Source organism: Balaenoptera ricei, chromosome X (assembly GCF_028023285.1).
Source record: "Balaenoptera ricei isolate mBalRic1 chromosome X, mBalRic1.hap2, whole genome shotgun sequence".
NCBI lineage: Eukaryota > Metazoa > Chordata > Mammalia > Artiodactyla > Balaenopteridae > Balaenoptera > Balaenoptera ricei.
In genome coordinates, this window is record NC_082660.1 from 76,129,427 (window position 1) to 76,154,165 (window position 24,739).

At 37.0% G+C, this 24,739-nt stretch overlaps 1 protein-coding gene across 1 annotated transcript in view; it reads right to left on the bottom strand.

The window, feature by feature from the left end:
- POF1B (POF1B actin binding protein) overlaps positions 1–24,739 on the bottom strand; it is a 95,431-nt gene that overhangs the window by 22,526 nt on the left and 48,166 nt on the right. The window contains exons 6-8 of the mRNA XM_059910710.1: positions 19,009–19,139; positions 14,352–14,379; positions 13,100–13,174 (exon numbers count right to left, since the gene is read on the bottom strand). Coding sequence (XP_059766693.1) covers positions 13,100–13,174; positions 14,352–14,379; positions 19,009–19,139 — 234 coding nt within the window. The remainder of the gene's footprint in view (positions 1–13,099; positions 13,175–14,351; positions 14,380–19,008; positions 19,140–24,739) is intronic.

Below are 24,739 nucleotides of genomic sequence, written 5' to 3' on the forward strand. Positions count from 1 at the left end.
GAAAATGATTGATGGTTTATTTTTACTAGCATTTAAAAATAGGCAGTATAAGTAATAATAATCTTATTTTTCTATTCCTACAAGCAAACTTATTAACAGTTTCATTTTTGATATGACAATATTAGAATAGTGATGCAAAGCATTTGGTCAATAACATGCATTAGTAATCCAAGCAATATCCCTGAAGAGATCATAGCTATGCTATTAAAACAAGGGTCTCTTATTTTTTCCATGATAAATATCATCTTTCTCACGACAGAAATGTATCAGCAAATTCTCAAATTTACTTTTCTTCTCTATTTAAAGATTAGAAAAGATGAGATAGTCAACCTTCAAGTAATAAATTGCATCTCTGTAAGTGTGCATGGATTTTGCCTGAGTTGAGAAGAATCTAATACAAATTAAGTTTAACCTTGAAGTATAGAAATATCTCAAATTTTAAAGAGGGAGAAAAACCCTTTAACTAGATTAAACTCATTTCTTCAAAGAAAAATGGTTTTAAAAACAGGCAACTTCTGTTTCTGAAAAGATGGAGCAGAAATACTTTTCTCTATTTTTCCTGCTAAGTCTAACTAAAAACCCTGCACTTTATGTATAAAACAAACATAAAAAGACTCTGAAAGTTAAAAAAAAAAGAATAAAGTCTGGTTGAGAACATTGGGAGCTAAGGAATAATACAGAAGTGATTTCCTGGGTTTTCTTTTTGCTTCATATATGAGTGGTATTGGGGAAACCTGTGGATACAGACAACAAAAGTCCCTAGAAAAGCCTGCTCTCTCTACCCAAAGTACCATGAAAAGGGCAGCCTAGGAAGGCAGATAGCATTTAGATAATAACCAGTCTACTCCAGCCAAACACCACAGAAAAAAATCTGCAACTTTATTCTACACCCACCCAAACCATCAAAAGCCAAGAAGGGAACGTAGACTCTCTCTCTCAACCTCCCTGCTTAGGTGATGTCAGAGAATTCTTAGTGAAGTGTCAAGACTTTCATCATTGCCCAACAGAAATGAGGCCATTCACCTTGCAGTGTCAGTAGAGGCCAACAAGGGAACAGTAACACAACACACCTCCCCATCCAAACCAGGGTATTTTCAGTGGGAGCCTAGTAGAGAACCACACTTCCTATACCTGCCAAGGAAGAATAAAGAGCTACTCCCCCAACCTGTGTCAACAGAGGCAGAGTGGGGAACCTGGACTTCCACCCCCACCTGGCAGTAACAGGTCATGCCCCTACTTCCCCTGTTGCTCAGTATCTGAGGAGGCCTGCTAAAACAGAAGATGTGAATAAGATCCAAAGTCAGAACATAATACCCAAAATGTCCAGGTTTCAATTTAAAAAAATCACTTATTCTAAGAACCAGGAAATCTCAACTTGATAAGAAAAAAGGGTTAATACATGCCAACATCAAGATATCAGAAAAGTTAGAATTATCTGAAAAGGATTTTAAAGCAGCCATCTTAAAAATGTTTCAAAGTGACCTAAATGTCCATCAACAGAGGAATGGATAAAGAAGATGTGGCACATATATACAATGGAATATTACTCAGCCATAAAAAGGAACAAAATAGTGCCATTTGCAGAGACGTGGATGGATCTAGAAACAGTCATACAGAGTGAAGTAAGTCAGAAAGAGAAAAACAAATATCACATAATATCACTTATATGTGGAATCTAGAAAAATGGCAGAGAAGAACTTATTTGCAAAGCAGAAATAGAGTCACAGATGTAGAGAACAAACTTATGGTTACCAAGAGGGGAAGGGAGGGGTGGGATGAACTGAGAGATTGGGACTGACATAAATACACTAGTATGTGTGAAATAGATAACGAATGAGAACCTACTGTGTAGCACAGGGAACTCTACTCAGTGCTCTGTGGTGACCTAAATGGGAAGGAAATCTAAAAAAGAAGGGATATATGTGTATGTAAGACTGATTCACTTTGCTGTACAGCAAGAAACTAACACAACATTGTAAAGCAACAATACTCTAATAAAAATTAATTTAAAAAACACACCAAATTAAAAACAGTTTCAACAAGAAATTACAAAGATTTAAAACAAATAAAAAATAGAAAGTCTCAGCAACAAAACAGAAAATCTCAGAAAACAAACAGAATCTATAAAGAGTAACTAAATGAAAATTTTAGAACTGAAAACTCAATAACTAAATAACAAAAACAAAAACAAAAACCTCAGTGGATGGACTCAAAAGCAGAATGGAAAGCATAGAGCAAAGAATCAGTGAACTTGAAGACAGAACAATAGAAAATACTCAGTTCTGAACATCAGAGAAAAAATAGATTGGAAGAAAATTGAACAGAGCCTCAGTGTCCAATGGGAGTATGACATATATCTAACATTCATGTCATCAGAATCCTAGAAGGAAAAAAGAAAGAGGGGGGAGCTGGAAAAGTATATGAAGAAATAATAGCTGAAAACTTCCCCAAATTAGCAAAAAAAAAAAAAAACATAGACAGATTTAAGAAGTTGAGCAAACCCTAAAAAGGATAGACCCAAAGAAATCCATGCCTGGACATATAAGGCAAACTTCTTAAAACTGAAGATAAATTTAAAATCTTAAAAGCAGCAAGAGAAACCTTAACTATTGGGAATAACATTTCAAATGACAACCGATTTCTCATGAAAAATCATAGAGGCCAGAAGGAAGTGGCATACATTTTTAAAGTGATGAAAGAAAAGAATTGTCAACTACAAATTCTGTATGCAATGAAAACAACCTTTAGGAATGAAGGGGAAATCACATTTTCAGAAGAAAAGAAAAAGAATTTTTCACTAGCAGACCTACCCTTAAAAAAATGGCTGAAGGAAGTTCTCTGAAGAAAAAGAAAATAATAAAAGAAGGAATTTGGAATATCAAGAAGGAAGAAGTAACACAGTAAGCAAAACTATAGGTAAACACAGTGGGCTTTCCTTCTCCTTTTGCATTTTCTAAATTATATTTGAAGATTGAAGCAAAAAATATATATATATATATATATAACACTGTCTGATGTGGCTCTCAATGTCTGTAGAGAAAATATTTTAAAAATTATAAATGTGGAGGTTAAAGAAAGATAAACGAAGCAAAATTTTCTGAAGTTCACTGAAACTGATGAAATGTTGACACCGATACACGGGGATAAGTTATGGATATATAATGTAATACTTAGAGCAACCCCTAAAAAAGCTATACTATGAGATACACTCAAAAGCACTAGAGGTAAATCAAAATGAATTCTAAAACATATTCAAGTAATCCACATGAAAGCAAGACAAAGAAAACAGAGAAACAAAAAACAGAACAAACAGAAAACACAATGGCGGATCTAGCCCTAACATATCAATAATTACAACTTGGTCTAAATACACCAGTTAAAAGACAGATTGACAGAGTGATAAGAAAAAACATGACCTCACTATGTGTTTTCTATAAGAAATTCATTTCAAAGATAATGAAAATTAAAATATACATAATGAAATTTAAAAGTTGGGAAAAAAGATATACCATGCAAACATTAATCAAAAGAAAGGAGTGCTATTTATATTAGATAAAAATGACTTCAGAGCAAAGAAAATTACCAGGGACACAGAGGGACATTACATAATAAGAGTCAGTCCACCAAGAAGACATAGCAATCCTAAATGTTTGTGCACCAGACAACAGAGCTACAAACTGTATCAAACAAAAACTGATAGAACTGAAAGGAGAAATAGACAAACCCACAGATATAACTGAACACTTTTATACCCCTCTCTCAGCAACTGATCGTACTGCTTAGCAGAAAATGAGCAAGAATACATAATACAATAATTCAACAATACCATCAACCAAAGGATCTAATCAGCATTTATAGAATACTTCATCCAAAAACAGATGCACATTCCTTTCATATTCCCATGGAACATATACCAAAATAGAACATATCCTTGACTATAAAACTTAACCATTTCAAAAACATTGATCTCATACAGAGTATATTTTCTGCCCACAGTGGAATCAAACTAGAAATGAATAACAGAAAGACAATAGGAAAATCTCTAAACACTTGGAAAGTAAACAATACACTTCTAAATAATCCACCAGTCAAAGCAGAAGTCTACAGGGAGATAAAAAATATATAAAACTGAAAGAAAATGAAAATACATATCATAACTTGTGGACACAACTAAAGCCATGCTGAGAGGATATTTACAGCACTAAATGCTTACATTAGAAAATAGAAAAGGTGTGAAATCAATAATCTAACTTTCTATATCAAGAAACTAGACAAAGAAGAGCAAAATAAACCAAAAGCAAGCAAAGGAAGGAAATAATACAGACGAGAAAAAAAATCAATGGAAGTGTAAACAGGAAAACAATAGAGATCAATAAAACTAAAATATAGTTCTTTGAAAAAAATCAATAAGATTGATAAACCTCCAACAAGACTGACAACAAAAAAGGAAAGAAGACACAAATCACTAGTGTCAGGAGTTAAATAGGGAAGAGTAATACAGACCCCACAGACATCAAAAGGATAATAAGGGAATACTGTGAATAATTATGCACATATAAATTTGACAATTTAGTTAAAATTGACTACTTTCTTGAAAAACACAGGTTACCACAATTCACCCAATATGAAACAGATCATTTGACTAGACCTGTAACTACTAAGGAATTGAATTTAGAATTTTTTTAAACTCTTGAAAAATATATATCCATGCCCAGATATTTTCACTGAAGGATTATACCAAATGTTTAAAGAAGAGTTAACACCATGTCTATACAGTTTCTTCCAGAAAACAGAAAAGGAAGAGACATTTACTAATTCATTTCATGAAGCTAGATTATCCTGACACCAAAATGAAAGCAAATACAAGAAAACTACAGACTAATGTTTCTCAGGAACTTAGATGCAAACATTCTCAGAGTTTTTTGAGGAAATAGGCCTTGAATGCACTTTGGATGGACATCCTGCCACCAGAAATAATACCAAGGATGTATCCAAGATTCAGGTTCTGCAGAGCATATGTGTTCCCCATACCACTATCTCTTTATAATACAGACTGTGTGCCACTAAAAATATTTCATTTAAGTTTCACAGATAAGATGTTAGGTCCAATATCTGGATGATCAACAAAGATTTGAGACCATATATCAAACTTAGAAATTTGCCTCACTAGACAAAACTAGATTATCTTTAGAATCCTTTCTTGCAAACACATGCACTCTTCATTTTAGCCTTATTTCTTTAGCACCTATCTTGATCCGTCTTGGTCTGTCTCTCCCTTCAATGTAGGGGAATTTACTATTGCAGTGGTCTCTAGCATTCCACAATTCAGGAAAATCAAGTCATTGGCCTTTCCATTTGCCAGGGGTAGGGTAGGAAGGTATAGAAAGTAGAATGGAGAAGAGGAGGGCAAATCCTATATGTTAGAGTCAGGTTGTGCTATGGCAGTGAGGAGAGAATAAGGGCATTCCACAGCTCGGAATATTTCTGTAATGATTTCCTGAATGCTAGTCATTCAATACTAGTGTTTGATAGTCTGACCAAACTATAAAGCAACCCTTGTTTAATCAAAATGTAATCAACTCGAAAAGGAGAGAAGATGGCGGAAGAGTAAGACGCGGAGATCAACTTCCTTCTCACAGATACAGTAGAAATACATCTACACGTGGAACTGCTCCTACAGAACGCCCACTGAATGCTGGCAGAAAACGTAAGACCTCCCAAAAGGCAAGAAACTCCCCCCATACTTGGGTAGGGCAAAAGAAAAAAGAAAAAAGAAATAACAGAGACAAAAGAATAGGGACGGGACCTGCACCAGTGGGAGGGAGCCGTGAAGGAGGAAAGGTTTCCACGCACTAGGAAGCCCCTTCGCGGGCAGAGACTGCGGGTGGCAGAGGGGGGAAGCTTCGGAGCCACGGAGGAGAGCGCAGCCACAGGGGGGCGGAGGGCAAAGCGGAGAGACTCCCGCACAGAGGCTGGGCACCAAGCAGCACTCACCAGCCCGAGAGGCTTCTCTGCTCACCTACCAGGGTGGGCGGGGCTGGGAGCTGAGGCTCGGGCTTCTGTCGGATAGCAGGGAGAGGACTGGGGTTAGCGGCATGAACACAGCCTGAAGGGGTTAGTGCACCACAGCTAGCCGGGAGGGAGTCTGGGAAAAAGTCTGTAGCTGCCGAAGAGGCAAGAGACTTTTTCTTGCCTCTTTGTTTCCTGGTGTGTGAGGAGAGGGGATTCAGAGCGCCACCTAAATGAACTCCAGAGACGGGTGCGAGCCGTGACTATCAGCGCGGATCCCACAGCAACAGGGGCGCAGAGGAAAAAATGGAGAGATTCCCGCACAGAGGCTCGGCGCCGAGCAGCACTCAGCAGCCGGAGAGGCTTGTCTGCTCACCCGCCGGGGTGGGTGGGGCTGGGAGCTGAGGCTCGGGCTTCGGTCGGATTGCAGGGAGAGGACTGGGGTTGGCGGCATGAACACAGCCTGAAGGGGTTAGCGCACCACAGCTGGCTGGGAGGGAGACCGGGAAAAAGTCTGCAGCTGCCGAAGAGGCAAGAGACTTTTTCTTGCCTCTTTGTTTCGCGGCGCGCAAAGAGAGGGGATTCACAGTGCCGCCTAAACGAACTCCAGAGACAGGCGCGAGCCGCGGCAGTCAGCACGGGCCCCAGAGATGGGCGTGAGACGCTAAGGCTGCTGCTGCCGCCACCAAAAAGCCTATGTGCGAGCACAGGTCACTCTCCACACCGCCGCTCCTGGGAGCTGGTGCAGCCCACCACTGCCAGGGTCCCGTGATCCAGGGACACCTTCCCCAGAAGAATGCACGGTACACCTCAGGCTGGTGCAACGTCACGCTGGCCTCTGCCACCGCAGGATAGCCCCGCCTCCTCTGTACCCCTCCCTCCCCCCGGCCTGAGTGAGCCAGAGCCACCGAAGCAGCTGCTCCTTTAACCCCGTTCTGTCTGGGTGGGGAACAGACGCCCTCAGGTGACCTACACGCAGAGGCGGGTCCAAATCCAAAGCTGAACCCTGGGAGCTGTGCGAACAAAGAAGAGAAAGGGAAATCTCTCCCAGCAGCCTCAGAAGCAGCGGATTAAAACTCCACAAACAACTTGATGTGCCTGCATCTGTTGAATACCTGAATAGACAACGAATCATCCCAAATTCAGGAGGTGGACTTTGGGAGCAGGATATATTAATTTTTCCCCTTTTCCTTTTTTTGTGAGTGTATATGTATATGCTTCTGGGTGAGATTTTGTCTGTATAGCTTTGCTTTATAATAGCTTTATTTTACTTCACTATATTATATCCTCTTTCTTTCTTTCTATTTTTTCTCCCTTTTACTCTGAGACGTGAGGATGAAAGGCTCTTGGTGCTCCAGCCAGGCATCAGGGCCATGCCTCTGAGGTGGGAGAGACAACTTCAGGAAACTGGTCCACAAGAGACCTCCCAGCTCCACATAATACCAAACGGTGAAAATCTCTCAGAGAGCTCCATCTCAACATCAAGACCCAGCTTCACTCAACGACCAGCAAGCTACAGTGCTGGACACTCTATGCCAAACAACTAGCAAGACAGGAACACAGCCCCATCCATTAGCAGAGAGGCTGCCTAAAATCATAATAAGGCCAGAGACACCCCAAAATACACCACCAGACGTGGACGTGCCCACCAGAAAGACAAGATCCAGCCTCATCCACCAGAGCTCAGGCACTAGTTCCCTCCACCAGGAAGCCTACACAACCCACTGAACCAACCTTAGCCACTGGGGACAGATACCAAAAACAATGGGAAATACGAACCTGCAGCCTGTGAAAAGGAGACCCCAAACACAGTAAATTAAGCAAAATGAGAAGACAGAAAAACACACAGAAGATGAAAGAGCAGGGTCGAAACAAACCAGACCTAACAAATGAAGAGGAAATAGGTAGTCTACCTGAAAAAGAATTCAGAATAATGATAGTAAGGATGATCCAAATTCTTGGAAATAGAATAGAAAAAATGCAAGAAACATTTAACAAGGACATAGAAGAACTAAAGAGGAACCAAGCAACGATGAAAAACACAATAAATGAAATTAAAAATACTCTAGATGGGATCAATAGCAGAATAACTGAGGCAGAAGAAAGGATAAGTGACCTGGAAGATAAAATGGTGGAAATAACTACTGCAGAGCAGGATAAAGGAAAAAGAATGAAAAGAACTGAGGACAGTCTCAGAGACCTCTGGGACAACATTAAACGCACCAACATTCGAATTATAGGGGTCCCAGAAGAAGAAGAGAAAAAGAAAGGGACTGAGAAAATATTTGAAGAGATTATAGTTGAAAACTTCCCTAATATGGGGAAGGAAATAGTTAATCAAGTCCTGGAAGCACAGAGAGTCCCATACAGGATAAACCCAAGGAGAAACACGCCAAGACACATATTAATCAAACTGTCAAAAATTAAATATAAAGAAAACATATTAAAAGCAGCAAGGGAAAAACAACAAATAACACACAAGGGAATCCCCATAAGGTTAACATCTGATCTTTCAGCAGAAACTCTGCAAGCCAGAAGGGAGTGGCAGGATATACTTAAAGTGATCAAGGAGAAAAACCTACAGCCAAGATTACTCTACCCAGCAAGGATCTCATTCAGATGTGATGGAGAAATTAAAACCTTTACAGACAAGCAAAAGCTGAGAGAGTTCAGCACCATCAAACCAGCTTTACAACAAATGCTAAAGGAACTTCCCTAGGCATGAAACACAAGAGAAGGAAAACACCTACAATAACAAACCCAAAACATTTAAGAAAATGGGAATAGGAACATACATATCGATAATTACCTTGAATGTAAATGGATTAAATGCTCCCACCAAAAGACACAGACTGGCTGAATGGATACAAAAACAAGACCCATATATATGCTGTCTACACGAGACCCACTTCAGACCTAGAGACACATACAGACTGAAACTGAGGGGATGGAAAAAGATATTCCATGCAAATGGAAATCAAAAGAAAGCTGGAGTAGCAATTCTCATCTCAGACAAAATAGACTTTAAAATAAAGACTATTACAAGAGACAAAGAAGGACACTATATAATGATCAAGGGATCGATCCAAGAGGAAGATATAACAATTTTAAATATTTATGCACCCAACATAGGAGCACCTCAATATATAAGGCAAATACTAACAGCCATAAAAGGGGAAATTGACAGCAACACAATCATAGTAGGGGACTTTAACACCCCACTTTCACCAATGGACAGATCATCCAAAATGAAAATAAATAAGGAAACACAAGCTTTAAATGATACATTAAACAAGATGGACTTTATTGATATTTATAGGACATCCCACCCAAAAACAACAGAATACACATTTTTCTCAAGTGCTCATGGAACATTCTCCACGATAGATCATATCTTGGGTCACAAATCAAGCCTTGGTAAATTTAAGAAAATGGAAATCGTATCAAGTATCTTTTCCGACCACAACGCTATGAGACTAGATATCAATTACAGGAAAATATCTGTAAAAAATACAAACACTTGGAGGCTACACAACACACTACTTAATAACGAAGTGATCACTGAAGAAATCAAAGGGGAAATCAAAAAATATCTAGAAACAAATGACTATGGAGACACGATGACCCAAAACCTATGGGACCCAGCAAAAGCAGTGCTAAGAGGGAAGTTTATAGCAATACAAGCCTACCTCAAAAAACAGGAAACATCTCGAATAAACAACCTAACCTTGCACCTAAAGCAATTAGAGAAAGAAGAACAAAAATACCCCAAAGCTAGCAGAAGGAAAGAAATCATAAAGATCAGGTCAGATATAAATGAAAAAGCAATGAAGGAAACAGTAGCAAAAATCAATGAAACTAAAAGCTGGTTCTTTGAGAAGATAAACAAAATTGATAAACCATTAGCCAGACTCATCAAGAGAAAAAGGGAGAAGATTCAAATCAATAGAATTAGAAATGAAAAAGGAGAAGTAACCACGGACACTGCAGAAATACAAAAGATCATGAGAGATGACTACAAGCAACTCTATGCCAATATAATGGACAACCTGGAAGAAATGGACAGATTCGTAGAAATGCACAATCTGTCGAGACTGAACCAGGAAGAAATAGAAAATATGAACAGACCAATCACAAGCACTGAAATTGAAACTGTGATTAAAAACCTTCCAACAAACAAAAGCCAAGACCAGATGGCTTCACAGGTGCATTCTATCAAACATTTAGAGAAGAGCTAACACCTATCCTTCTCAAACTCTTCCAAAATATTGCAGAGGGAGGAACACTCCCAAACTCATTCTACGAGGCCACCATCACCCTGATACCAAAACCAGACAAAGATGTCACAAAGAAAGAAAACTACAGGCCAATATCACTGATGAACATAGATGCAAAAATCCTCAACAAAATAACTAGCAAACAGAATCCAACAGCACATTAAAAGGATCATACACCATGATCAAGTGGGGTTTATCCCAGGAATGCAAGGATTCTTCAATATACGCAAATCAATCAATGTGATACACCATATTAACAAATTGAAGGAGAAGAACCATATGATCATCTCAATAGATGCAGAGAAAGCTTTCGACAAAATTCAACACCCATTTATGATAAAAGCCCTGCAGAAAGTAGGCATAGAGGGAACTTTCCTCAACATAATAAAGGCCATATATGACAAACCCACAGCCAACATTGTCCTCAATGGTGAAAAACTGAAACCATTTCCACTAAGATCAGGAACAAGACAAGGTTGCCCACTCTCACCACTATTATTCAACATAGTTTTGGAAGTGTTATCCACAGCAATCAGAGAAGACAAAGAAATAAAAGGAATCCAAATCGGAAAAGAAGAAGTAAAGCTGTCACTGTTTGCAGATGACATGATACTATACAGAGAATCCTAAAGATGCTACCAGAAAAATACTAGAGCTAATCAATGAATTTGGTAAAGTAGCAGGATACAAAATTAATGCACAGAAATCTCTTGCATTTCTATACACTAATGACGAAAAATCTGAAAGTGAAATTAAGGAAACACACCCGTTTACCATTGCAACAAAAAGAATAAAATATTTAGGAATAAACCTACCTAAGGAGAAAAAAGACCTGTAGGCAGAAAATTATAAGACACTGATGAAAGAAATTAAAGATGATACAAATAGATGGAGAGATATACCATGTTCTTGGATTGGAAGAATCAACATTGTGAAAATGACTCTACTACCCAAAGCAATCTACAGATTCAATGCAATCCCTATCAAACTACCACTGGCATTTTTCACAGAACTAGAACAAACAATTTCACAATTTGTATGGAAACACAAAAGACCCCGAATAGCCAAAGCAATCTTGAGAACGAAAAATGGAGCTGGGGGAATCAGGCTCCCTGAGTTCCGACTATATTACAAAGCTACAGTAATCAAGACAGTTTGGTACTGGCACAAAAACAGAAATATAGATCAATGGAACAGGATATAAAGCCCAGAGATAAACCCATGCACATATGGTCACCTTATCTTTGATAAAGGGGGCAAGCATATATAGTGGAGAAAAGACAGCCTCTTCAATAAGTGGTGCTGGGAAAATTGGACAGATACATGTAATAGTATGAAATTAGAACGCTCCCTGACACCATGCACAAAAATAAACTCAAAATGGATTAAAGACCTAAGTGTAAGGCCAGACACTATCAAACTCTTAGAGGAAAACATAGGCAGAACACTCTATGACATACATCACAGCAAGATTCTTTTTTACCCAGCTCCTAGAGAAATGGAAATAAGAACACAAATAAACAAATGGGACCTAATGAAACTTAAAAGCTTTTGCACAGCAAAGGAAACCATAAACAAGACCAAAAGACAACCATCAGAATGGGAGAAAATATTTGCAAATGTAGCAACTGACAAAGGATTAATCTCCAAGATTTACAAGCAGCTCATGCAGCTCAATAACAAAAAAACGAACAACCCAATCCAAAAATGAGCAGAAGACCTAAACAGACATTTCTATAAAGAAGATATACAGATTGCCAACAGACACATGAAAGAATGCTCAACATCATTAATCATTAGAGAAATGCAAATCAAAACTACAATGAGGTATCATCTCACACCGGTCAGAATGGCCATCATCAAAAAATCTAGAAACAATAAATGCTGGAGAGGGTGTGGAGGAAAGGGAACACTCTTGCACTGTTGGTGGGAATGTAAATTGATACAGCCACTATGGAGAACAGTATGGAGGTTCCTTAAAAAACTACAAATAGAACTACCATACGACCCAGCAATCCCACTACTGGGCATATACCCTGAGAAAACCATAGGTCAAAAAGAGTCATGTACCAAAATGTTCATTGCAGCTCTATTTACAATAGCCAGGACATGGAAGCAACCAAAGTGTCCATCATCGGATGAATGGATAAAGAAAGTGTGGCACATATATACAATGGAATATTACTCAGCCATAAAAAGAAATGAAATGGAGGTATTTGTAATGAGGTGGATGGAGTTAGAGTCTGTCATACAGAGTGAAGTAAGTCAGAGAGAGAAAAACAAATACAGTATGCTAACACATATATATGGAATCTAAGGGAAAAAAAAAAGGCCATGAAGAACCTAGTGGCAAGACGGGAATAAAGACACAGACCTACTAGAGAATGGACTTGAGGATATGGGGAGGGGGAGGGGTGAGATGTGACAGGGTAAGAGAGTGTCATGGACATATATACACTACCAAATGTAGAATAGATAGCCAGTGGGAAGCAACCGCATAGCACAGGGAGATCAGCTCAGTGCTTTGTGACCAGCTAGAGGGCTGGGATGGGGAGGGTGGGAGGGAGGGAGATGCAAGAGGGAAGAGATATGGGAACTTATGTATATGTATAACTGATTCACTTTGTTATAAAGCAGAAACTAACACACCATTGTAAAGCAATTATACTTCAATAAAGATGTTTAAAAAAAATGTAATCAACTCTTGTGAAATAGGAATTTTATTTGGGACTTTCTGTTCTTAATTAAAGTAAACATCCTAGGCTAGTGGTTTGTTAGTGTTGCCTTCTCAGTCACTCTTGACCCCATCTCACCTGCAGAATATAGCGAATTTGCTGTTTTGTAAATTCTGACAATCCTTTAGGAATCAACGATTCAATGTCTTCTGACTGTGAGAAAAGAGAGGCTTATCCTTCAACAGATACATGTTAGTGTTTTAATCAGAGGGTCAGCAGACTTTTGTAGAGAGGGACATATTTTTACGGACATCAGAAGATTATTTCACTTTCTGGGCAATAGTTGCCACACACTTTACTTCTAGCATTATCAGTTCTTACTTTTTAAAAAATTCATTATACTACATACACCATGGGAAGAACCTTGAATTTCCAGGAAGTTTAGGGGGAAGTTTGGGGCAATCAATCAGATGTCCCATTTCTATTTTTTAAAAAGAGCAACTTAAAAACAAAAGGGTGGTCACTTAAATCCCATTACCACTTTATTTCCATGTATTTTTTAACAACTGGAAGTTTAGTTGGGTGGTAGATATGACACTTTAAAGGCTGATTTTTTAAATAATGAAAATGTGAGGAAATAAAATAAAATTAAAGGTTTACTGCGAATTTGCATAGAGCTGTGGTGACTTTTGAAAGATTATGATGTTGCCACAGCAACATTAAGAAGCTTCAACAAATTTTAAGTGAGAATCTGAATTGAAGTCAGTACTTTGTAAAGGCAATTTAAGGCTTACTGAATTATTGTAACAAATGCAGTATGTCAATACATTGGAAATAAAGATGAAAATTAACACAAAAGAAGCCATTGTGATTGTTACTTTGAAATCAGTTCTTTCTCTATTTGATGACTTATTCCATTAAAAGTAACTATTACAAATATATATATACATAATATTTAGAATTCATACTTGAAAATATTTACTTCAATTTGCTGGCTATTTGGCATGGGACATACAAGGTTTCAAAATACATTAAAACTAAATTTGCTATTTAATTAGTTAACATAGATTTCAGTTTTGTAAAACAGAGAGTATGTAGTCAATGAACTTTTAAATGTTCTCATAGGCAAAGGCAAGTTAAATTATAAGGTGAAAGCTGATAAAACATTTTTTGTGTGAATGATTATTACTTTTACAATTATCACCTTTAAAGCCATTACAAAGATATAAATGGTTATATCATTTTAAAGGCAAAAGGATCAATATTTCTTTCACTAACCTGTGTTTCCAGTCTAATAAAAATACCAAACTAAAAACAATATTATTAATGCAAGTATCAGAATCTGCTTTGTTATCAACTATATTCGATTTTCAACTCTTTTTGCACTTACCTCATCTGTAGACTCAAAGTCTTGTTTGCTGCAAGAATGAAAAAAAAAAACAGACAACCTTAGGAAAATATATACATTGACATATATAAATGTTAGTCTTCTAAATATTTTACCTTACTTTTTGATATATAATATATCCAAATGAAATTTATAATCCTAATGAAAAATTTAAAGCTAACTAAAATGGCACTTGACAAAAATAAAGTTAATTTTCCTGGAATTAGCTAATCTATTAAAAATGAACAACATCCAAATAACAAACCAATATAATATGCAGAATTAGTACCATTCATTAACACCAGTTTATTTGTGACTAGATGTAGAAGTCCTCAGTTTGGCAAGAAATACTATCTGAGTGAACAAATAACAATAATAGTCATTTTCTATTTCCACCTCCTTTTTCTCCTTGTATTGCTCCCTTTCAATGCTTGATTGCAGCTTCTCCCTACAGTGTCTTTAAGTTATTCATACCCTTTTAGTCAAAACCAAAACTTGCAAGACTGAGTAATCTACATTAATCATTCAATCTACACTACAGTATGTATAGCAGTGACAAAGCTTAAAAGGATATTGGAATGTTTACACATAGGGACATAGCCTTAAGCAGCATGACCAAAATTCTAGTGGGATAATAGAATTTCCAGCATCAAAATGAAGGTTTGTCCATGAGGGTTGGAAGGCCCTTTGTGAAGCCATGTTACATAGGCAAATGCTGCAAGTGAATTGTTAGTGGTTATACCAATCCGGCACTGGCTCCTTTGGGGAATGGTGAAAGCTGGGAAGGATACAGTTCTAGTGTTACCAGTGGCAACAGATAGGCCTTTATTTTTGCCTACTTGTTCCCTCTGCACTTCATGGAAAAACTGGGCCCAAAATGCATACAGTGAACATACTTCTCAAACAAACAAACAAAAAACTGGACACGTTCTGACAGCAAGACAAAGTATTTTAAAGTAAGACTAAGGAAATCATAGATATAAGACTGCCATATTGTCAAGTACAACAGAAAAGTATTTTAGAGATATAAGCTAGTACGTTAGCTCCTACATTTACCTTCTAAGTAAGTGCTTATGAGTAATATATTGCTTACAGAGATAAGTGGGTCACTCACTGTGCGAAACCTCTTGCATGCATTTATAAAAATACACAAGCTAATGTGGAGAATGAGAACTGAAGATTTCATTTCCTGAGGCATGACTGCATATGTGCAATTGTCTGTATGTATGTATGTGGTATTTCCTGGGTTGCCCAAAATAGAAATTTTGGGGAGGCCCTAGCGAAAAGAAATGAAGTATCTTCTACTTTTTTAGTGCGTTACTAAAGTAACTGCATGCATATATTGGAAGCTAAAAGAAGTTAAAATATGACTCACAATGCAATTATAGTAGTCTTGCATTACTGTTAACTGGAATTATCACAGTATTAATAGACCTTTTATGTTTAAAATCCCAATTCCAATGCCAATCTAGTACACAAGTCCCTAGCCACTTACTTCTTTCTACAAATAAGAAAACAAGACAAAGAAACAAACAAGGAACAATCAACAGCACTTAATACTGGAATTTACAAATGTAACCAAAATGGTTTCATAAGACAACCTTTCTTAATTCTGACCCTCCAGTTTACTCATTGCTGAATTGCAATTTAGAAAGAGAAGAAAAGTGGAGACAAAGGGATGAGGGGGAGAGAGAGAGAGAGAGAGAGAGAGTGGAAACAAAGAGAGCAGAGGCGGGAGGCGGAAAGGCCAGTGTGGATTACATCTCCATTCAGTACAAGGTGATGGTGGCTAGAATTACAGTGGGCAGAAAAAAAAAAAAAGAGTGGCACTCACTATGTCATCTCACCTCCTAGGAAGGAAGGAATGTAATAAGGAAAAAACAAAAGAAGAAATAAAGGAGGGGAGGAATGAAGAGAAAGAAACTGACAACCTTCTGATAAACAAGAACTCTTAAACACCAAAATTTTATGAGACCCTCTCCACACTGGAGTGTTTACTAATGTGGATACACCAGCTTTCTATTTTCTTTTTAGTATTTTTAGCTACTCTAGAAATTAAACTCAATGTTTTGCGGCACTTAATTACACATTTAGGTCACCCTTATACATTTATCAAAGCCCTCAATGACAGGAAGCTATTTCAAAACCCCAGATTACATCTCTACCTGGATGATCATTATAAAACAATTTAACTTCCCTTGCTCAATTACTTTGTCTACTTCTAATTAGTATGAGACTAATACATTTGGAATATATTTCTCATTCTATAAACCTTTATTGAGTAGCGACTTTGTCAAGGCCATGTGCTCTGAACTGGATTTGGGCAATCCAAACACAAATATTATCTTGTCCTGTACGTGACACAAACATAAGTGATCTAAGGCAAAATTTGAGCAATGTAAAATTGGTCTAAGTCCTCCAACCTTTTCAAATTTCATGATTCAAAAATTGATAATTTCTTTAATGTGTCTGCAATATGTTAAATAATTTAGAGACACATATCTAGTTTGAAAGGTTAAGTGATTTGCCTAAGGTAAAAATGTTCTCCCATAGGTTCTAGTCCCAGATTTGCCACTTTTGTGGCCTTAGGTCAGTGGTTCTCATACTTTAGCATGTATCAGAATCCTCCAGAGGGCTTGCTGCTTGGCCTTACCCCAGAGTTTTTGATTCTACGGGTCTGTTTCCAAGTTCTCACATGATGCTCCTGCTGCTTGTAAGTACATGTCTTAAATAAAACATTTATTGCTTATAACAAATCTATGAAATAAGTATTATTATAATCCCTATTTTACAGATGAAGAAACTGAGGTACAGAGAGGTTAAACAGGTTGCCTGATATTACACATCTAGTATGTAACAAAAGCTGGGACATGAACCTAGGGTATGAATCCTGTATCTACAATCAGTGTACTTAAGAATATATGTCTCTATATGTTTTTGATTTTACCATGTGATACTTTAACAGAAATATTCACAAGACATGATTAATGCACAGAAGAGGAACACATAGACAAAACAGTATCTAGGGAAAGCTTTGCAGAAAAGCTGAGTCATGGCTTATAGGTATAAGAGTACTCAGAATGTTTGAATCCATCTCAAGCACTTAGCAGCTATGTGATCTTAATAACTTATTCTCTTTGGGTGTCCATTTGAAACTTTCTATGGCTACTGTGCAAATTAGATAATATTTAAAAAGCACTTAGCACAGTGTCTGGCACAATAGTGGACACTCAATAGATAATAGAGTACTCAGAATGAGGGGAAATATTTTAAGGTAGTGACATTATGCAAATAAATGAATGTGTGAAATAGTTGTTTGGATAAGGGGAGAGGATATTGATTAGTATAAAACACTGATGAAGGCCTAGCTGAAGATGGAAACCATGCGTTAATAATGACCCCAATTCAAATAAATGGCTGTGCTTTTCTCTAACTGTGCTCAACTGCATGGATGTAGCATAAAGAAGGCATTCATTCATTCATTCAACAAATATTTATTAAGCACCACACTAAATCAGTCACCACACTAGGCACCAAGGAAACCAGGGTAAATGAAACAGCCCTCAGTGGGTAGTGTCTGAATTCTAGAGGTAGTGGGCAGTGAGTATTGGATGGAGAAAAAAAAGAAAACAATAGATAAAGCAGAGAGCTAGACTAATCCAGAGTTGGGATTTTGCTAAGTGGCAGGGACAATATGATAAAGAGGCAAGGCAGTTGAGGGTGATGGTAAGAGAATGGTTGCAATCATGAATAAGAAAGCAAGACAAGTTGGGGAGGAGGGAGCTAATAAACAGAATTGTAATAAGCAGAGAGAAAAGAGAGAAAAGATTAAAGATTTCTGAGAAGTAGAAGAATCTAGTTGGTGAAAGTTCTACTGACTTTCCTTTATCCTCCAGATTTTTCTGAGTTTATAGAGCTTTCCTAAATTTTGCCTGACAGATGACCACATACATGATGTGACTACATAGTAGAAGGCAACTTTTGGAGTATAGCTTATGAAATTCATTTCATGACATAATGTGCTCTCATCTACACATGGACAGTTGATAAATTGTTTATGTTTATATATTTAAATATTATATATTATTATATAATATTATTGTATAATATGCATATTTACATTAACTTATAAATAGATATTTGTATAATTTATATTTCATACATTATATGTAATATATAATATTAAAATAATACATGACATTTATAATAATATATAACCCTAAATGTATATTAAACTCTGGTCTTCATATGTTGAGCACACATCAATGGAAGATAAACAGTAGTGTGTTGGCAATGGGATTGTATCTTATATCATCAGTGTAATATCTTAAAACAAGTCATAGTATGCCACGTATTTTTTGAGCTCCTTGCCTAAATGGTTGCATTTGTCATCAAAGTACGCTAGAAAAGAAGGTCCACATAATTCTTTACTGACCCCAAAATAGCTGGTAAGATATCTTCAATGATTTTCATTAAGTACATTAACTCTTAAAATGAGATATTTCCTCAGATCTGCTCATACAGTTGCCTGTTTCGCCATTAAAAGTACTCAAGTTTTGCTGTAAAATTGCTCTTAAAAATAAAGTCTATTAAAAAATATCAGGGTATTGTAAAATGTTTGAAAGCTACAACACCAAGGCAAATGATACATTTACAGTACCTTCCTCCAATTCTCTGCAAATGTTCTAATAAGCAGTGATATAGATTCGTATTTTTACGGCTTAGATCAGCAAGCAACTCTCCAAAATATTTGGGGTCCAATTTTTCAGGGCCATCATCTTGAATTATCACCTGAAGAAAATATCAATCACAATTATAAACAATATTAAGTTCACAGATATTTTGCTGTGAAATGAAAAAAGTGAAATAACCTATTAATACAAGTAACTCATCACAAAGTCATCACATAAATGAAGCCACTAAATTTTCTTTGTAGCTGATATATACATTTTTCAATATGGGAGGAATTTAAAGGAAAAGCAACATTGTAATGGCATTTTCAGTTTCATTTCACTCAAGTCTAAGTGATCTAATGAATGCAAAACTTGAATAATTTACATAAAAATTCTTGAATATAGATGCTTAAATGAAAAGTAAAACAAGTAAAATCTCTGAATTGCTCATTATCAAAATCTCTGAATTGCTCATTATCATCACATGGCTTATTCATCTGTCAGTATCATTCCACTGATCCTCAGGTTATCTCATTGCTATAGCTAGCCAGGTAGATAATGCCTTCCTGCCTCACCTCTCTATGTGTGTCCCTTCCAAAACCATTAACTTTGCCAAGTAGAAAAGGGCATTTCTTTAGCCAAGGACATTCAAGTACTGAACTCCCTGTTAGAATCTGCACACAAGTAATTTGATACACTTAGTATTTTGCCTATTTTTCTCCCTTAGCCAATTATAATACCCTCATAATGCTGTGAAAACCATGGAGCTTTTTTTCCTTCCAGTTTAATTTGACAGAGTAATTTTACAGTTTCAAATTATCTTAAAGTATTTATTTCTTTTATTATTTATGCACAAATATTCTCCTGTCATTGCACTGTACACTAGTTAACATGTTGGGTATACAATTCTTTGCCCACATTAGTAATTTGTGCCATTACTAAAACTCTTGCTCTTGTGATTTCAATGTGGCACCCAAATAAAGAGTCACAGAGTCCAGGACGGGGAATGATTTGCATCAGCCTGGTGTCTGTGTTCATAGATAAAAAGAGGTGTTAAAAGTTACCAAAGGGAGGTGATTTTATTTTGAGAAATGATAACAATAACTAATATTTATTTAGCTCTTACTATGTGTCAGCCATTGTGCTATGAACTTGACATAAAGATTAAATGAGGTGGGCTTCCCTGGTGGCGCAGTGGTTGAGAATCTGCCTGCTAATGCAGGGGACACGGGTTCGAGCCCTGGTCTGGGAGGATCCCACATGCCACAGAGCAACTGGGCCCGTGAACCACAACTACTGAGCCTGCGCGTCTGGAGCCTGTGCTCCACAACAAGAGAGGCCGCGATAGTGAGGCCCGCGCACCGCGATGAAGAGTGGCCCCCACTTGCCACAACTAGAGAAAGCCCTCGCACAGAAACGAAGACCCAACACAGCCAAAAATAAATAAATAAATTAATTAATTAAAAAAAAAGATTAAATGAGGTAATGTTCTCTTGTAACCACTACACAATATTGCCTCCCAGAAGACCTCTTGTGTTTGTTTTCTCAGCAACTTAGGAATTACACTGCCCCTAACTGCATTATTTTGGAGGTTAGCTGGGCTAGGAGTTGAAACAGTCAAGAGTTTGATTTTCTTATTGTGAAACTATGCAAAATATGGCTGAAGTTCAGTTAATAAATTTTAATCAGTTAGAGAAAAGGTGAGAGTATTAAAATTGAAGAATGGGTTCTTTTGACCAAACAGCCATCAAGGTAGAATAGCAAGAAGCAAAATTTCACTCCTTTGTGTATATATTCCTCCTTAGTTGTATACAGTCCACAATTTACAGTAACATTTGAGTAACACAGTAAAAACCAAAACCCAGTTGGGTTCAAAAGTGTGGAGGGGAGAGGACAGACAGAAATCAGATTCTCTTCTGCTGTTAAGTCTTTGCCAGGACTACACTCAACAATAAAATGAAATTTCCTAACCATAAACTATGACGTGCCAGTTAGCAATATTTTCATTACTAAATCACAGGTCAGTAGATTTTAGTTTTATTGGAACTGTTTGTAGGTGTGATTTGACATTTCTTTTAGAGTTGGCTCAAAACCATGTTCTTGTTGACTTGAAAAAGCCAAGATAGGGAGCCTCCCAAGGAAACATGAATGTTTTCAGTCAGAATAATGGTAGCTCTAATGGATGGAGGTTTTCTCTCTGTGACAATATTGAGTTGATAAGATACCTGAAATAAAATTACCTCACATCAGCATTTCTGCCTGATGAATGATAGCTATCTTGAATGTCAATCTAAGATAATAGCTTTAGCTTTCACATATAAACAGGGCAGGAATACAAACTGTGCTGAAGAATAGTTGTTCCCAGATACACAAAATGTGATATTTCTCAAAAAATTACAAAAATTATTAAAGATTCTTTAGCATGCATCCATCAAATACCTTTAATCAGATCACTATTTGACCATAATAATGGCTAAGCAGTCCAACTCCTTGTGTCTGATTGCTAGTAAAAGCCTCTGATTAGAATTACTGCCACAAACCCAAGGCAAGCAACAATGTTTAAGTGTGAAACCAGAGGCAAATCAGCAATCATTTTTCAGGAAATCTATAGAAAGGAAGTACCTTGTAAAGGAAAACCATGGGCTTCACCTCACTACTGCCTTGGAAGTTCTTGTCCTGTTTCCAGTCTGGAGTTTTGTTTCTTATATGTGGTCTATGAGATTCCAGGAGTGGAATTTCTTTTGCTAGTATCTACATTATATAAACTTTGATATTCAAAGATGATACTTTTGACCAACCATATTTACAAAATTCAGTGGTAGTGATTATAGAGTCCTACCAATAGTAGACACACAATAGTTGCAGGTTTCACCTGAGCTATCTATATTTTCTTGCCTGGCCCCCTTCAAGCTTAGTGGCACACATTTTTGAGAATGCTGTTCAGGACTAGGGATAGCCTGTGAGGAAGGCACAAATCACAATCTAGTAGTAATCTCGTACTAGAGGGTACTGGCTTAATTAAATTTATCCTCACTGGGTAACTGGCTTATGTATGCATTTTTCACCTATTTAGAATGGTTGCTTAGTGGATTCAAATGTGCTTAAAATGCCATGTTATATAAAAGCAATTATACATAAATGCCTAACCCTCTAAAAGGTCATGGACATGTTAACTAATAAGGTCTTCTGTGCTTAGACCCTCCTGGGTAGTAACTTTTTGCTACATGACAACAGAAAACATCACTATTAAGGAAAGCTTACAACGTATAGATTATTATCCTGCAAACCTTATATGGTGACACTTGTAGATAAATAAGGTTACTGCTTCATTAATTTTGCTTTGATTTGGGACATTTAATAGCTGTCAGATAGATTGAAACCATAGTTAATCCAGTTGGCATTAATCCCTGTGAAATGAAATGCATTTTATGTACAACGTCATTTGGCTAACAAGGTAAAATAAAAACAATAATTGGTCTCTTCCTATTTTGTACCACAAGAAGAAATCCTAGGAGAAAAAGTATCAGAATTTTAGGTTCTGAAAATCCTCAGTGCTATTTTAATCTCCATAGATATTTTAGTAAAGAAATGTTGCATTATATAGTACCTGGTACACAGAAGGTTTTCAATAAATGTTGTCACTGAATTGAATGTATTGTACAATAATTATAATTCTAAAATGAAGACTTGATTCATAACAACAGTCCTGTACTTGAAATAAAGACCTAATTTAATTTTCTGTGAGTAACTCTAGGCAGCAAAGTGTTGCAATGAAGAAAGAATGGAAATTGGAGCCAAAGATGGAGCTCCCACTTCCTAGTTGTGGCCTAAGTGTATGTACTGCTTAACCTCTCTGAACCTCAGGTTCCTCAACTGTAAAATGCAGGTAATTTAGTACTTATTTTATAAAGTTGCTGGAGGTATTACTTTGGAGGGGGGCAGGTAAATTATTAAACTGTCATGTAAAAACCGTCATACAAATAATGGTTTTATTTAACTGAACACATATGGACAATTGGCTATTTGAATAATGATAGAAGGAGTGGAAGATGGTTATAAATTTTCTACAAGGCTCTCAGTTACCGGGGAGTAGAGACACTCTTTTTATACATTTCTTTAATTCCAGCACATACCATAGTGTCTGAATATAGTAGATCCTCAGTAAACATTTGTTGCATGAGGAAGTTGTCATAAAGGATGCAATTTGGGCTAAATGTTAACTATAATAGATGGAAAAGCACTAGTTGGAAGAGGTGCTTTAACAAGGCAACTGAAGGGCTTCCCTGGTGCTGCAGTGGTTAGGAATCCGCTTGCCAATGCAGGAGACACAGGTTCGAGCCCTGGTCCGGGAAGATCCCACATGCCCTGGAACAACTAAGCCTGGGCGCCACAACTACTGAGCCTGTGTGCCACAACTACTGAAGCCCATGTGCCTAGAGCCTATGCTCCACAACAAGAGAAGCCACCGGAATGAGAAGCCTGCACTCGCAACGAAGAGTAGCCCCCGCTCACCGCAACTAGAGAAAAGCCCGTGTGCAGCAAGACCCAATGCAGCCAAAACTAAATAAATTAATTAGTTAATTAAAAAAAAAAGCAGCTGAAATTGACTTTATCCAAAACCTAGTCAATGCTGTCCTTGCTCCCTTTTTGGTGTATATGTATAGATTTTGACATTTTATTATAAAATAAGATGATTCTTCCACTCCTAACAACTAAAAAAAAAAGTAGATGGTTTGGATTGTCATTTTATAATGAATCCAGGTGACTAATTTGTAACTGCTTAAATTATTCTCTCTGACTGGAAAATAAAATATATTTTCCTATAACACATGTGACTACTGAAAACTTATGAAGCTTTTTCTCATGAACAATGGGAATTTTGCCACTAATCATGTTTTTTCCCCCCTTGTGGTTTCCAGAAATCTCAGAGTCAAGTTTTTAGCCCATTTTTACTAATGACATGGAACTCTGTGGCCTGCATTTCTGTGTACTCTATTTTCCTTCTGGTGTTATTGCCCCATTATATTTACACTGCCCTTGACATTTCTTTTTCTGTTCTATTACATCTTATTTGTTCTTTTAAGACACTCTAAATACTTTTTGTAATGAAACAGGAGATATATCCCAATGAAATTAATTTTAAATGAATATGTATTTTTTAATGCATAACTTCTTGGAAACATCTTTGTTGCTACTTTTTTCTCTTCTCCACCTCTCTGCCATTTCTCTATTCTGCCATTCCTTAGTATGTAATTTATTCAAGGAATGGAACCACTTCTTTATTATGTAAGCAAAGCCAGTGGAGGAACTCACTGCACATATGTAGTAGTTCTTTCAATGTATTGATAATTTATCTTACATTCTAACTTTTTTTCTTAACCCAAAGGCTAAAATCTATACCCCCAAGCCACATGCAGGATTTAAAAGGTCTCAGTGGCATGATGCTTTCATTCATTCAGCACACATTTATTGAGAACTTACTAAGTACTGCCTTATGGTACAGTTCTAAGTGCTACTGGGAAAAAAAAAAGACATAAGATACTGTTTCCTCCTCTCTCAAGGACCTTATGGTCTTTTAGAAGAGCTAAGATATGTATCTAAATAACTTTATATGATAGATTGCCCAGTTCATAAGAGCTATGAAGAGAAGCACAGATGAAATGGTAAAAGAGTGCTCTCTTGGGCTTCCCTGGTGGCGCAGTGGTTGAGAATCTGCCT